The 16,792-nt window shown below is 40.1% G+C and overlaps 1 protein-coding gene across 8 annotated transcripts in view; it reads left to right on the top strand.

Moving 5' to 3' along the window:
• The window catches only part of TLN2 (talin 2), a 481,890-nt gene that overhangs the window by 289,248 nt on the left and 175,850 nt on the right, over positions 1-16,792 (top strand). For all 8 annotated transcript variants that reach the window (XM_070469184.1, XM_070469188.1, XM_070469186.1 and 5 more), the window contains 2 exons: positions 491-618; positions 16,434-16,497. In XM_070469184.1, coding sequence (XP_070325285.1) covers positions 491-618; positions 16,434-16,497 — 192 coding nt within the window. The remainder of the gene's footprint in view (positions 1-490; positions 619-16,433; positions 16,498-16,792) is intronic.

Here is a 16,792-nt window from a genome sequence, read left to right as displayed (position 1 = left end):
TTATCATTTCACCTAGACGTCTGCAGTACTAAGTTCTTGTCTGTTCTGTTTATCTTGGGATGAGGATTGGGTTGATTTTACTTCTAGGTAATTTTTCTGTTAACTTTATCACTTAGGGTCATAAAAATATATTGCATTTCTGTCCCCTGTGAATCTGGTCATTATATAAGGATTTCCCTTTGCCCCTTTATTTTTCACAATCACTTCTACCTCCCTAGATTACACTCAAGCTTTAGTTTTAATATACTGGACATTGCTGATGCCTTCCATCCATAGGCCATTTGGGCACGGACTTGTTTTCCCTTTGCGTTAATTCTGCAGAGCTGCAGTCGCTCACAGCGTCCTGAATAAATGCTTCAGTCTGGCTTGGCTGGCACCCTTCCCGTCATTCCACAGAGAGGGTAGGCTTGGGTGCCAGGAACATGGCACTGGAGAAATTGTGTTGATCCCCCCAAGCTCCTGATGCTTTTTGCTTCCTCTTGTGTTGCAGGCTCGGGATGATATCCTGAACGGCTCCCACCCTGTCTCCTTCGAGAAAGCATGTGAGTTTGGTGGATTTCAAGCCCAGATTCAATTTGGACCTCATGTGGAGCATAAACACAAGCCTGGATTCTTAGAGTAAATGACCATTTGGTTTTCTTTTTTCTCTTGTTTTCACTATTTATTTTTGAGCTTGTTATGCAACATACACACCTTAGTTTTGGTCAGTTGTGAGACTGTTAGCTTTTACTTGATTGCATATATGATGACATTTGTGGGTCTTGGAGAAAGCAAGGGGCCTAGAAATTCAGTGTTGGGATGAGTATGAAGATGGCTTGTTCCAGTTTTGGGCAGGGTATGTTTTCCTCTGGACCACAGGGTCTGCGGTACCCCTGCAAGCTATTGTCTAAGGCAGTGGTCCCCAGCCTTTTGGCACCTGGGGCCAGTTTCATGGAAGATAATTTTCCCAGGAACAGAGTGGTGGAGGATGGCTTCTGGATGATTCAAACACTTTATATTTACTGTGTATTTTATTTCTATTATATTACATTGTGATATATGAGAATTTAATATAAGAATCAGCCATTGCTGATCTGACAGGAGATGGAGCTCAGAAGGTAATGGCAGCCATAGGGAGCAGCTATAAATACAGATGAAGCTTTGCCCACTCAATGCCCACCTCCTGCTATGCAGCCCAGTTCCTAACAGGCCATGGACCAGTACCAGAGTTTGGGGACCCCTGATCCAGGATATCTCTGGAATTGAGATACTCGCTTTTCCCATCTTCTGAAATCTCTGCTCTTTAGAACATTACTTCTTCATATGGGGCAGCATTTTGTCATATTGCATTTCTTTTAGAGACTCCAGTATTAGAAAAACAGAGTATAAAAGAGAGAGTTTCACATCATTTAGTATAATTTAGTGAAATTGTCACTGCTCTGAAAAAGTGTGACATTAATATATATTTTTTTAAATACTGGCTATACTCTTCCCACCCATCAGGTCTTTGGTTTGCTTTTATGAAATGATGGGGGTGATTTTCCTGGCTCAATATTTATGGGTTCAAGAGGAAGCTAACCCTCCAGATTCATCACGGCCCCACTGAAATGGACTTTAGGACTGGGTTTCCTAGAGATGTCCAGCAGACAAGCCTCACCATTTGTAAGCAGCTGTTTGTCAGAGGTCATCTTCCCTCTGCTCTGCCGTGGGCTTCTCCAGGGATTTTGTCTCTTTCTTTCTCTGATAATATTTCTTTCCTTTATCTGGTTTCCCCCCCTTTTTCTCTCTCTCTTCCACTTCCTCTTAGATCCGAGGCAATATTTGGCTAAGCCAAAAATATCACTACAGGAAGTCTTAACCTGGTCAAAATCATGCTGTCACCTAGAGTGCAGCTTGTAGAGGCTTTGCAAATGGGGATCTGACAGGAATGCTGACTGGGCTGGGTAGGCGTCATCTTTTCTGTAGGATACACCAATGTGATGTGCATTAAATAGGTCATTCATCATGTTGTATCTGAGTGTATTGAAAGGAGACAATAACAACTGCTTATTTGGCCCCTGACCTCACTTTTGCTTTGGTGGAAAGTAATTGGGACCAGCAAGTGCCCTGAGGTCAAAAGGAAATCAGACTTCTCTCCTGGTGGCAGAGAATGCCTGGGCCATGTGCTGTTGGGTCTAAACTGAGTTGTTATTTAAAAAAAAAAAAAAAGAAAACTCTCTCCTTGGATTGATGAATCCCAGGGAGCCCTTCCAAAGTGATGCTTTGTCTTACAGTATTCCATATAATGACCTTGAGTCTGAGACTAGCTCTAAGCAGGTCCTGTCATTGACTTTGTTCTGCATCCTCCAAATGAGTCATTTGGCCAAGTTTCTCAGGGCCACTTGTATCCAGTTGGTCCGACTTCCTTCCTGCAGGAGCCTTGGAAATGTGCCTTTCTCTGTTCTTATACCCCAGATGCCTTCCAGAAAACCATGTACACATGAGCTTTTAGTTACTCCCACCTTCGGTCCCTCAGATACGTTTGGTATCATAAACTATGGATTATGGCCACGGAAACTGAGAACACAAAAAACTAATTAAGCCCTGGAGGGAGGAAATGTACTTTGTTTGAGTGACTGACGAAGCAAGGGAGAAAATAAAGAGATCAATGAACCAAAAAGTTTTACATGTTTAGTTTTTAAGCTTTCATACCTGTGAGCCTGTGTGGCCCTGATCAGAAGGTGATCCAAATTCAGCCTTTCACTGGGTGCCTGAACTGATGCTACCCTGGTCATTTTATTTACGCCTTTTCTCTGGAGCTTTTGGACAGATAATTCTCAGGGCCTCCCTGTCAATTGAACAAGCAGTATATTTTATGCTATGGATGCAGAAGCAGCAGCAGAGAGAAGTGGCTTGTTCATGGTTACATAGACTTTTTCTGCAGGTAGCTTCTGACTCCTCACATTGGGATTTACATTTTTTACAAACAGATGTCTACTTGGAGGGCAAAGTTGCCCCCTTCCCTGGCCTCCCAGTATGCAGCAAGATTAGGAAAGTACTTTAAAATGTGATCACAGGGTTCTTTGGTCTCTTTGCTCTGTTACTAGTTGTGCCTATTACATCCCAGTGAGTATCATCACACCACCAACTGCTTGTGTGTGGATTACATGCAGCTCGAGAACACTGGTGTTGCTTATACACTGTCTCCTGGGACTTACGGGCTATCAAATGCCTCGCACCTACACTCTATTAAAGATGTACCTTCTCTTAATAGTGTGAGGTCACCAAGGTTAAGCAATTGTGTTCAACTTTCTTGTTTCTGAGATTATGGTATAGAGCTCAGGCCTCTAGTGGTATGTGTATCCTTACTCAGGTTCCAGATTAAAACAAGCTTATTGTGCCTCGTAGAAATTATTTTTCTTATGAATTTGATTTACTCTTTAATTAGGCCAAATTTAGTCTAGGTAATGAGGCATTTTTGTTTAATGTAGATGTTTAATTGTGTATATTATTGCACATACATTACAGGTAAAAACTTGCCTGGGAATGTTCATCTCCTTTTAAATAAAACAGCGAGATCACAGTTCCCTGACTGTATGTTGGACAGTCTGAGACCTTTCAGGGTTAGGTTCCCTGGGCTGTCCCTGGTGACTGTGACTGAACCATGTCTGCTAGTCATTGTTTTTCACCATCTTGCTTTCATATATACTGTTGGCTTTGACCAATTCACAATTTAAAAAAAAAAAAAATAGAAGATTGGCCTTGTCACAGAGCCTGGTTGAAGATAAAGTCAGGCAGAGACTTTAGTCACATAACTTTTGGGTAAGGTACATGGAAGTATGTTTAATGACTTTAATTCCCTTTTTAAAAATTTTTAACTATAAAATTAATTTTCTTTTAATTTTTTGAAAATTTGTGTAGCACTTGTGCCCAAAGTCAGCATACTATGGACCTTTAAAAAAAAATACTTTATTGAGGAATAATTGGGAATAATTGACAACTATGTATATTTTAAAGTATGCAACTTGATGATATGATGTCCGTATACATATAGAATGATTACCAAGTTCGAAATAACAAACACATCCATCACCTCACATTGTGTGTGTCTGTGTGTGTGTGTGTAGAGAATGCTTATCGACTCAGTGACTTTTAAGTAAACTATACCATGTTATTAACTACAGTTGTAATGCTGTGTGCTAGATTCGTACTGTAAATGTCATACACTTTGACCTGTATTACCCTGTTTACCTCTCTCCCCCAGCCCTTGCAACCACCATTTCTATCTTCTGTTTCTGTGAGAATGGCTTAAGAAAGAACTCTGTATGTAAGTCATACCATATAGTTTTGGTCATTCTCTGTCTGGCTTATATCACTTAGCATATTGCTCTCTGGGTTCACCTGTGTTGTCACAAATGGCAGGGTTTCCTTCTCTCTTATGGTGGAAAATATTTCATTGTAAATATCTACCACACATGTTCTTTACCCATTCATCTATCAAGGGACATTTAAGTTGTCTCCCTATCTTGGCTATTCTGAATAATACTGCAATGAACATGAGTTGCAGACCCTGATTTCAATTTCTTTGGATATAGACCAATGAGTGAGATTGTTGGATCATACAGTAGTTACTATGGACCTTTTAATGAGTTTTTTTTTTAACCTTTATTAAAACCCTTTAATGATTTCTGTACTCAGTAGCACCTTAGTGAAGGTACTTATTGAGAAAAATGAAAATCAGCGACTAAATGATTCTCAGAGTTCTCAGGGATTTAAGGATTATTTAGTGTTCCCCATCTGCTCTATTGTTGGGAAAATGGGTGCAAGAGAAACAGGGGATTTCAGAGACACAAATTTAGTGGAATAATTTAATATACCTTCCTCAGGAAGTGATAAGTAGAACAAAATTAAAATAATGTAAAGAAAATGTTTTAATCAAGAGAAAATAATGAAATAGAAATTTCAGAGAGAATCAACAGAACCTGAAGCTGACTCTTTGAAAAAATTAATAAAATGTGTAAATCTCTGGTAGATTTGGTCAAGTAAAACAAAAGAAGAGAGAGGCAAAAATAAACATTAGTAATGAATTATAGGGACAGAACTTCAGATAAGGATTTTAAAAATTATAAGAAAATGAAATGAAAATTTGAAGCCAAAAGTTGAAGATATAGACAAAAATGGATAATTAGAAAATCTGGATGGATCTATGATCTTGAAAGACATAGTCTTCATAATATAAAATAAGTGAATCAAAAAACAACAAAACAAAAAGTAGGTTCAGTTTGTTTCAGAGAACAGAAAGAGGAAAAAAAAATTTCCTCACCTTACCTTGAAGCTAGTGGAATCAAGATAGCAAAATTGAATTGCATACCAACCAGTAAAATTTTAAACTCAATATGGGTCCTACCTAAGATTCATAAAAAATTAGTAAAGTCCAGCATGACTTGTGTTTACCTATAACTGCAAGTTATAACTGGTTTCTCCAGGAATGCAAAATTCATTGTTCAATAAATAATTTATTCATGTCTTCTACCTGGTAAGCTCTAGACATTGAGGATACAGCAGTGTAAAACAGTTAAACATTCCTGCCCTGATGGAATTTATATTCTAGTGGAGAGGGAGATAATAAGTAACAAAAAAGTTATGAAATAAGGAAAGGAAAAAGAAACAACTTCAGGATTAGAAAAATGAAACTGTTAGTTGCAAGTGATAGGTTTATCTACATAGATAATTCACTCAATCTATGGAGAAATTTATCAGAACTGTTAAGAGAAAGCAGCCTCTGGAAGAAAGATCAGTCTATTAAAGCAGCTTATCATCACCTAGATCCAGACAACCATGGTATTCATCTGTAGGACTGAAATATAAATATATAGGTATATTTGTATGTGTGAAAATATGTGGAAGACTCATAACTAATCCCAATTTCTTAGAAAGCTATAGTAATTGAAATACTCTATTATTAACATAGAGTGATGTAGGAGTTCTGAAGTTTGAGGAACTTGCCTTAATGAAAGTTAAAATAGTAGCAAAAAATGTTTCCAAATGGGACTTCCCAGATGACTCAGTGGTGAAGAATCCTGCCAGGGCCAGAGAGGTGTGTTGGATGTCTGGATCAGGAAAATCCCTTAGAGAAGGGAATGGCAACCCAGTCTGATATTCTGGCCAGGGAAACCCTATGAACAGAGGAACCTGATTGGCGACAGTCCAGGGAGTCACAAGAGTGAAATATGACGGAGTGACTGAGCACCCTCACTAGGGAAAAAGATCAAGATAATGCACAGGCACTTGAGAGGAGAGGAAATTCAACTTACTTGTAAAGATAGGGAAAGATATTCAGCCTCATAAGCAATCTAGAATGCAAAATCAATAAGGATATGGCTTTTTCATGTCTCTCAGATGGACACACATCTTAATGTATGAAGACACTAGAGCACAGAGGAAATGCTATCTTAGAAGATGAATCTGTTGAATTTAAAAATACAAAGAGAAACAATGTATTGTTTATAGACACAAGGAGAGGTAGGATCATCATAAACCATGCATGGAAATTACCTTCAGGAAAATGACTACCTATGGGGTGAGAAAGAAGGATGTTGTGGGACTTCAGCTAAATCTGTAATTTGTTCTTTAAAAACAGAGAAGTAACAATCATAAGGCAAATATGACATTATGGTAACATGTATTTATCCTTGATGATTGGTATATAAGTTGAGGTATATACTTTATATTTCATGTTTTCACAGTTACTGTCTTTAAAAAGGATAGTTGCTGTAGTCTGTGTGAGGTGATAGAAGCTTGTAATCACTAAGGTTGGATATATACCATGTAGTAAAGAAAAAATTAGGAGACCTTGGAGGTCAGGCACAAAGGTTCTGTGACTCTGGATGCCTCAGGGAGAAATGGTCCAATGGTTAGGTGCAGGCAGGCAGGGGGAACCTCCCTCATTCTTGGTTTTACCCTCATCCTGTTAGCATGTTCCTTAGGAGTGTTTCACTGAGAAAACACTGCACCCCCGGCATGAGTCTCTGAGGAAGGCTTTAGAGTGGACCTCGAAATTTCCCCCCACAAACTCAAGATAACTCTACTGTCAACAAACAAAGCTTTTGACACAGTACAAGTCTTAAGTCAGTTTTTCCTCTTGGCATCTGTTCAAACACATATTCCTCCTTTGTAGTCGGTCTTCTGTGTGTGCTTTTGTCAGAATCATTTGGCTGTAGATTCTGTTTTCAAACCCACAGTAAAGCAAGAGTTTCAGCTTCATTTCTCCCCAGTTCTGTCTGTCTCCTCTCCTCTCCACTGCCCATGCCCTGGTTTCTCTAGTTGGCTTTTTTAGTTTTTTGGTGATAATGCTATTTTATTTATTTTTTATTTTTATTTTTAATTGAAGGATACGTGCTTTCCAATATTGTGTTGGTTTCTGCCATTCATCAGCATAAACCAACCATAGATATGGATACGCCCCTCCCTTTTGAACCTCCCTCCCATCCCACCCCTCTAGGTTGTCACAGAGCCCCAGTTTGAGTTCCTGAGTCATGAAGCAAATTCCCACTGGCTGTCTGTTTTACATGTGGTAGTGTAAATGTTTCCATGCTACTCCGTCCGTTTGTCCCTCCCTCTCCTTCCCCACCCTGTGCCCATAAGCCTGTTCTCTATGTCTGTGTCTCCACTGCTGCCCTGCAAATAGGTTCATCAGTACCATCTTTCTAGATTCCATATATGTGCATTAGTGTACAGTATTTGTTTTTCTCTTTCTGACATACTTCACTCTGTTTAACAGGTTCTAGGTTCATCCACCTCATTAGCACTGACTCAAACGTGGTCCTTTTTGTGGCTGAGTAATGTTCCATTGTGAAAATGCACCACAGCTTCTTTATCCATTCGTCTTTAGACTATCTTTGAGCCTCTGTGGGATTTCCCATCTTTACACTGAAGGGCACTGGGTTTGGTTCAGGAGCACAGAACTGCCGTGTGGCTGAGACAGGTCCTCAGAGCCTTGCCTGTGCCTTCTCTGTGTGATCTTCACTCTCTACTTTTTTGCCTCTGTAACTATTTTCCAAATCAACCAGTGTTTTCTTCCACGTACTTTATCACTTCAAATTAACCAGGACTTGACCAATATTCGTAAGTCACATTTTCATCTTTGAGTCTGGATTTACACCCAAGATTTAAATCCCTTGTATCCAACTCCATCATTTAAGCTTTCAGCCCACTAGATCAGTGGCTCCCCCGCCTTTAGCGTATAGCGTATCCTGAGGGCTTGTTAAAACACACTGTTGGGTCTTACCTCAGAGCCTCTTATTCAGTGGGTTTGGCACAAAGCCTAAAAACTGGCACGTGTTACATGTTTTCAGGTGGTACTGATGCTGCTGGTCCTCGGACCACACTTTGAAACTTTATGTGATGCCAAATTTGAAATATTATTAGTCATTTGGTGATTCAGCATAAAGGTTGGATTCAGGAAACCTGGGTGTTCTAGTGTCCTTGAGTGACACGGTCTCTGCTGCCCCTCTGAACCATGTCTCCTCTCCTCTTCAGAGCCCCACTGTGTGCTGGTAGACTTGTTACTGCCGTTTTTTTTTTTAAACTCTGGCTGCACTTTGTCTTCATTGCTGCACATGGGCTTTCTCTAGCTATAGAGAGCAGGGTGTGGTCCTCTCGTTGGAGTAGCTTCTCTTGTTGCGGAGCGCGGGCTCCAGGCTCATGGGTAGTTTTGGCTTGTGGGCTTAGTTTGCTCTGAGGCATGTGGGATCTTCCCAGACTAAGGATTGAACCTGTGTCCCCTGCACTGGCAGGCGGATTCTCATCCACTGAGCCACCGGGGAAGCCCTCTTCACTGCTTTATGTTCATATTGTTGCCCTCCTTCCCCAGGAATGAGAGGGCAGCCATTGTTTTCATTGAGCAGCACCATTCCTAGGTGGGAATCTTAAATGCTTCCCAGGTGATAAGACCAGCTAAGAGAGATGGGAGTTGCCTGTGGTGGTGCAATTTCTAGATGAGAGTTCTGGGACAGGTGAGAGGTGGTTAACATTTCCCAAATCGTGGCTGCCTCCCATGTACTTGGCCCTTTTTTTGAGACCAGAGAACATCTTTAGAATGCCTCTTTTGGAATTACTTATAGAAGCAGCTTACATTTGATATAAGAAAATGAAGTGTTAAGTGAGTGTCTGGGATTTGAATCCAGACCCCTCTCCCCCAGATGTGTTTATTACATTCCCCTTCCTTATTCATTGCCTCTTGGCATTTCTAAAAAATTGACTGCCACCACTATGGTCATTGTTGCCATTGTCTGATTGGGTGTTTCTGTTTCTTTGTCCCAAGGTTCTCAAATACCTATCATATGGTATGTCTTTTGACCAAAGGGTAATGTGGGGAGATCAGAGTGCTAAGTGGCTAAGAGCATGGTCTCTGGAGCCCACAGATGAGGCTTAAGTTGTTGTCTATGATTGTGGGCAACTTCCTTAGAATCACTGAGCCTCCTGTTCCATGTATAAAAAACTGTAATGTTGAAATATTTTCTTCTAAAAACTTTTGTTAGAGTTTAGTTATTTATGCATGTAAAACCCCTGAAACAGTATTTGCTTTTCAATAAATGGCAGCTGTTGGTAGTGGAAAACCCCCTATGAACATGGTTTACTGTTTCTTGGATCATCCCCCAAAGTCACTTAAAGTACAGAATCTAAGCTTCTACCTCTCTGAAACCCTGTATTTTAACTTTTAACGTAGGCATTTATTTCCCAGTCTTTGGATACAGGACCAACTTTTTTTCCTGGTGTGGATCACCTGGATAGGATTCTCCATTATCTTTGTTGGATATACCACGTTATCTGTAAGAGAATTATAAAGACAATCATGAAGCAATCTGAGGACAGACTATTTTTAAATTTTAATGTTTTTTTTTTTTTTTTCTGTTTAGTAGTTCACATGTCTTGTTTATATCTAATAACTTTTTGTAAATATTTACTGTTAGGAAGCATTTGGTGAGCTCTCTTTTGTACTGTTCTAGGGACTATTTTAGCCCCAGTTTAGGGGCTACTTTGGTTTATTGCATAATTATGTGATACACAGCCAGCAGTGAGATTGGAGAATAAATGCAGATCAATACAAATGGGAGAAGAAAGACAACTGACTCAGCCAGAGCAAAAGTAGAGCTCATGAGAAGAGAGTCTGTTGGCTGCAGATTTCAGCCTCCCATGGATCTAACAGTGTGAGAGGAACTCTGACTAGTCTGCTGTCTTAGTAATCAGTGTTACTATTGCACTCAGCAAAGATGATACATACGAGGCTGGCAGAGGGTTTGCAGGCTGCCCTTTTAAGGTGGGAATATTTCAGGAGGCAGTGGGTAGGACTTGGCTTGGCCAGTGCTTGCTTAATTAGGAGAAAATTTTCCAATCAGATTTGACCATCTGACCCATTTTCTCAGAGAAGGCCAACAGATTTCACATGCACGCTTAGGAACCTTCCATACTTGGGTCTAGTAATCAGAAAAAACAACCGAGCTGGAACTGCTCCCCCGTGGGCTGGCAGGCAGTGATGATGGCAGACTGCCTGCTCTTTCTGGCTTCCTGCTGACACTGTGCATGCTGTTGATTTACTGGGGAAGAATACATCCCACACACATGCATGCACACACGCACGCTCCCTCATTTCATATTTGAAAATACAGTAAGTGAAATGTTGGTCTTTCAGTTATGTCTGACTCTTTGTGATCCCATGGACTGTAGCCCACCAGGCTCCTCTGTCCATGGAATTCTCCAGGCAAGAATACTGGAATGGGTAGCCTATCCCTTCTCTAGGGGATCTTCCCAGCCTAGGGATTGAACTCAGGTCTCCTGCATTGCAGGCAGATTCTTTACTATGTGAACCACCAGGGAAACCCGCACTTTGCAGTACACTACCCCTAAATTGACTCTTGCAACATCAGGGGTCACACCTCCAGTGCAAGCTTCTACGAGTTGTTTTCCCTTCCTACCAAAGAATGGGAGTGTTAGTTGGCAGAGTCTGAGCCGAGGGCAGCTTGTTGCCACACAGAACTTTCTCACCATAAATGACCAACATATTCTACCCTGGCCTGACCAGTGGATACCACCGTCTGGTGGTCTTCTAGTAACAGTCATTCTTGTGAGGGGGCTGGCATGGGCCCCTTTTTTGGGCCCATGGTCCCGTTGCCAGGCCTCCTTTGTTGATACTCTGGGAGCTGCAGTCCAGAGTCTCCCAGCAGTGGCCCACCATGATGCTTCCTGGTTATCATTGTTCGTGTGCTCCAGGGAGAGCCTGGAACAACCCTGGGTTCACACGCATCTGCTCTTGAACTGGAGGTCAGAGGCTCTCTGCTGCTGTGACCTCAACCAAGCCTCCTGATCTCTCTGTGACGCAGCTTCCTCCTCTGTGACATTTGATGTCTTCCAGTCTTCTCTGAGTCAGACCTTTTTTGTCCCCATGGCCGCTTAACGATAGTCACAGCATCTAAGGTGCTGCCGCCTATTGTTTCCTAGGTTCCTTCCTGTGGACTGACATGGGGTCTCTTGATTAAGCTTGAGTATTCTGCTGGTGCTCAAACCTAGATCCCCAACCTTCCAGAAAATGTATTCAGAATTTTTTTTCTATAGGTGCAGTTTACAGGTTGAAGAGGCATCATAATTCAGGTCTTAATGTAGCCAGAACGGTAACTTGACCCCTTCGTAAAATATTTTTTTGTCTATTTATTTACTTGGTTGCATTAGGCCTTAGCTGTGGCCTGTGGGATCTTTGTTGAGTCATTCAGATCCTTCTTTCAGGTGCACATACTCTCTAGTTGCGGTGTGCGGGCTCAGAAGTTGTGGTGCTGGGGCTTAGTTGCTTCTTGGCATGTGGGATCCCAGCTCCCTGACTTCGTTTGGAACCCGCGTCCCCTGCATTGCAAAGTGGATTCCTAACCACTGGACCACCAGGGAAGCCCCTTGCCCCCTTTTCTGGCTAGTGTGATTGAAAGCAAATCCAAGACAGCATGCCATTTCACATGTCAATACTTAACGTATGTTTTCCTGACATACAGAATTTTTAAATAATTAAAATCCTGCCTAACTGCAAATCTATCCTGATGCCAAACAAAATTAGCAGCAATTCTTTAATGACATCTAATACCCAGTTTATGTTAAATTCTCCCCCACATAGTATTTAAAATGTCATTTTATACTTGGTTTGTATGAAGAGCCAAACAAGGCCTACAGTGGTTGATGTTTTTCTTTTTTAAAGAACAGCTTTATTGAGATGGAGCTTACATACCATACAACTGACCCATTTACAATTTACATTTCAGCACTTTTTAGTGTATTCTCAAGATTGTGCAACCTAATCACTACAACCTGATTTTAGAATGTTTGTATCCCTCCTAAAATAAGCCCTGTGTCCTTTAGCAGTCACTCCCCTGATCCCCCTCTCCATTCCCCAACCTCTACAACCTCTAATCCTATTTGCCTCTATAGATTTGCCTATTCTAGACATTTCATATAAACAGAAACATAACAATTTGCAGTCTTTTGCCATGAATTTCTTTCACTTAGCATAGTGCTTCCATATTATGGCATGTATCATACTTAATACATTTTTATTGCCAAATAAAGTTACACTGTATGGCTCAACTACATTTTTTTCATCCATTCATCAGTTGATGGAAATTTGAGTGGTTTCCATCTTTTGGCTATTATGAATAATACTATGATGGACGTTCATGTACAGATGTTTATGTGGACATATGTTTTTACTTTTCCTTGATATATGCCTAGGAGTAGAATTGTTGTTTAATGTTTTGAGAAACTACCAAATCATTTTCCACAACAGCTGTGCCATTTTACATCCCCACCAGCAATGTGTGAAGGGTCCCATCCATACCCCCGCCAACACTCGTTATGACCTGTCTTTTTTTATTGCAGTGTCCTACTGGCTATGCAGTGGTGTGATATTGTGGTTTTTCTTTGTGTTTCCCTGACGGCTGCTGGTGTCGAGAATATTTTCACAGACTTTTTGGCTATTTTTATATCTTCTTTGGAGAAGTGACTGTTCAGATCCTATGACCATTTAAATTGTTTTTTTTAAAAATCATTAGTTGCAAGAGATTTCATACTAGTTGTTATCAGATACATAATTTGCACTTTTTTCTCCCAGTATGTGGGTTGCCTTTCACTTTTTTCAGTGATTTCTCTTGCAGTTCAGTTTTTCAGATTTTTATTTAGTCCAGTTTGCTTTTTTTCATTTGCTGCATGTACTTTTAGTTTTATATCTTAAAAGCCTTTGCCTAACCCAGGGTCATAAAAATTTACTCCTTTTTCTTCTAAGAGTTAAACCTTTAACCCTTGCATTTAGGTCAGTGATCCATTTGGAGTTCATTTTTTATAGCAGTCTTTATTAAAAAGTTATCATTTATTTATTTATGTGTTTTCTGCTGCCCTGGGTCTTCGTTGCTGCGCATGGGCTTTCTCTAGTTACGGCCCGCAGGGGCTACTCTCTAGTTGCAGCGTGCTGACTTCTTATTGCCGTGGCTTCTCTTGGTGTGGAGCACAGACCCTGGAGCTCACGGGCTTCAGCAGTTGTGGCACATGGGCTTAGTCGCCACACTGCCTGTGGCATCTTCCCACACCGGGGATTGAACCCCTGTCCCCTGCACTGGCAGGTGGATTCTTAACCACTGGACCACCAGGGAGGTCCTAGAGTTAATTTTTATGTGTCATGTGAGATAGGAGGTCCAACTTCATTGTTTTGCACGTGGATATCTGGTTGTCTCAGCACCATTTGTTAAAAGGACTGTTACTTTCCCATTGAAGAAACATTATTTTCGTCTTGTTACTTTCATCTTGGCACTCTTGAAAATCAGTTGTCTGTAAAGGTAAGGGTTAATTTCTGGCTTCTTAGTTCTGTTCTGATGTCAGTACTACACTATCTTTGTTACTGTAGTTTGATAATACACCTCTTCTTTCTTTCTCTACTAACAGATTTCAGTTCTTCTTTTAAATAGTCATTTGTTTTTGGCTGTGCTGGGTCTTCATTGCTGCACAGGCTTTTCTCTAGCTGCTGTGAGAGGGGCTACCCTCTAGCTGCTGTGCCTGGGCTTCTCTTGCTGCGGAGCAGGGGCCCTGGGGTGTGCAGGCTTCAGTAGTTGCAGCACGTGGGTTCAGTAGTTGTAGCTCCCAGGTTCTAGAGCACAGGCTCAGTAGTTGTGGGGTACAAGCTTAGTTGTTTCTTAGCAGGTGGGATCTTCCTAGATCAAGGATTGAACTTGTGTCTCCTGCATTGGCAGGCAGATTCTTTACCAGTGACACCCCATAAATACATTCCCTCAAACTCTCTTAATCTGTTTGTGTGTCAAATTTTTTACCTCCACCCGCAATCCATTTATTTCTGAAAAACCTGGGTTATTTTTATAATATTTACCACAATGGGATTTGGCTCATAGTATCCTGGTAGTATCACTTACCATGTTTCTCTCTCTCTCTTTTTTTAAGCTATTAGGAGGTTTTTTGGTAAGCTTATATTATCTGGATTCTTAAAGAAATTCATATTCAGTTATATATTTACTTTTTTTTTTCTCTATTGCCAAGATTACTTCTAGGTGAAACTATATACTTCCTGGTTTATCTGTCAGATGGCATGTGTTGTGTGGTTATCCCACTTTGCTAAAATTGATCATTTGGTTTGGATCAGACATCCATCTATTATAAAGTCCCCCATTGACTTGTCACTTACTGGTTTTAGCAGCCACTCATGCTTGTTTAGATCTATTGACTATTTCATTTAGAGTTGTGAAATGATCATTTTGGACTTCTATTATTCCTTCTGCATTTATTAGCTTTGTTTCTTTTCCTTTATCAATTTTCAGTATGAACTTGTGCCCTAGTGACCTCTTAAGGTGATCAATGATTATTTCTAAGAATCGTTATTGAATTTTACATACCTGTTTTTTGACCCATTGCAAGTCTTCATTCTTTCTGACACAAATTGCCCCTCACATAAAAATAATTATATGATGTCTGGGCTTTGCCTTAAAATCATCCATTAGAGTTAATATGGGTAAGGAAGTAGATGAGTCATGAGTTATAATTGTTGAGTCTGGGCAATGGGTTCATTGTTCTATTTTCTCTTCTTTTGTATGAGGTTTTAAAAATCATGTTAGTGTGTGTGGGGGTGTGTGCTCAGTCCTGTCCAATTGATTATCCCTTGATGTCAGTCCATTGTCATTTTGATAACTTCCTTGATTGCAATGCAGGAGACCCCAGGGTTGGGAAGATCCCTTGGAGAAGGGAACGGCTACCCACTGCAGTATTCTGGCCTAGAGAATCCCGTGGACCATATAGTCCACAGGGTTGCAAAGAGTCGCACACGACTGAGTGACTTTCACTTTACTCACTTGATCCTCAGGCACAGGAAGCCCCAGAAACATTTTATACATCTCCTGTCCCAAAGCTAGAGTCAGTCATTTCTCCAAGGATTCTTTCTACTGGAACTGACATTGAAGGCCGTCTGGCTGATCCACTAGGGTGCTCATCTCCACCCAGTTGTCCTTGCCCTTAGCTTCTGCAGTGGACAGAACTAGAAAAGTTTTTCAGAAAAGGAAAAGTGAATCCGAATTCAGGTCAGTATTTGCATTCAAATGAAAGAGTGCAAGATTTTCATTTAACTTCTTTTGCGCTATTTATCTATTTCATGCTAAAAATCTTGATTTCTAACAACTACCATAATTACTCATTTACTTTATTCTAGTTATTTATAACATCTACTTATATAATGTAATATAGTAATTTTACAGTATGTGTATTTGTGTATATATTTAGGGTAAGAGTAGATATTAGTTTAAAAATAATGATTTAAGAAGTCTACTATTGTCCATTTTATATTTAAGATATATCTCATTGGGGTGGATATAGTCAAAGACTGTTTTTCAAAGTTAGGCTGTATCTAAGCTGTTCAGTTCATTTGTTTCAATTTGCTTTAGAGTTTTATGTGTTCCATTTTACCCTCTTTGTGATTTCCTTTGGTTCTAAAGTGAAGACTACAGTATAAGGAAAATTCAAAGGTTTAATTTCCATCCATGTTCCCTTCTCCCTGTTTTTTCCTTCTTTCCATGAAGAATCATTTTTATTTGTACTAGAATTGCCCTTCTAATATTTTAAAAATACATACAGTATAAAATGGATATTCTCCTTTTTTCCCAAAAGCTAGCATACTGTACACTCTAGGGTGCTTTGCTTTGTTACTTTACAATATTTCAGGACATTCTTTCTTCTTGAACTATGTTATAATAGTTTGACCCTTTTATCAGACTAGTTTTATATTTGTGTTCTACTTAAGTGCATTGTGGGATGTGGCCGTCTGTTATTAATTATACCATAAAATACTGAGAGTTAGGGACTTAACTGTGAGTTTTATGAAAAGTCTCTTTTTCTTTCCTTCTCATCATAGAGTATGATTAAATGCCTTACCTTTTTTACTCTCTCTCTCTCAGTCTGAAAGAATTCCTGCCCAAAGAATACATCAAGCAGAGAGGAGCTGAAAAGAGAATATTTCAGGTATTGGGAATGTTCAGAGCTTTGTTATTCTCCTCACTTCCTGTCCTCATTCATTAGTCTGAGAGGGGCCTCTGTACATAAAAGCTTCAGATCTCCTGCTTGTACTCCACTTATATAATAAATGATTAGTGACTCAGGAGTAAAGGAGCTGACAGTTCTACTTTGGGCAGATTTATTATCTTAATCCATACCTTCTTGCTAAAGGTTACTTAGCCCTTCTGAGAAAAATGTGCATACATTTAATTTCAAAGACATTATCTTTGAAGCATTGAAACAAGGTGATTTTCCATTAAAA

This window comes from Odocoileus virginianus, chromosome 6, assembly GCF_023699985.2.
Source record: "Odocoileus virginianus isolate 20LAN1187 ecotype Illinois chromosome 6, Ovbor_1.2, whole genome shotgun sequence".
Taxonomy (NCBI): domain Eukaryota; kingdom Metazoa; phylum Chordata; class Mammalia; order Artiodactyla; family Cervidae; genus Odocoileus; species Odocoileus virginianus.
This window is presented reverse-complemented; position numbering and strand designations above follow the sequence as displayed.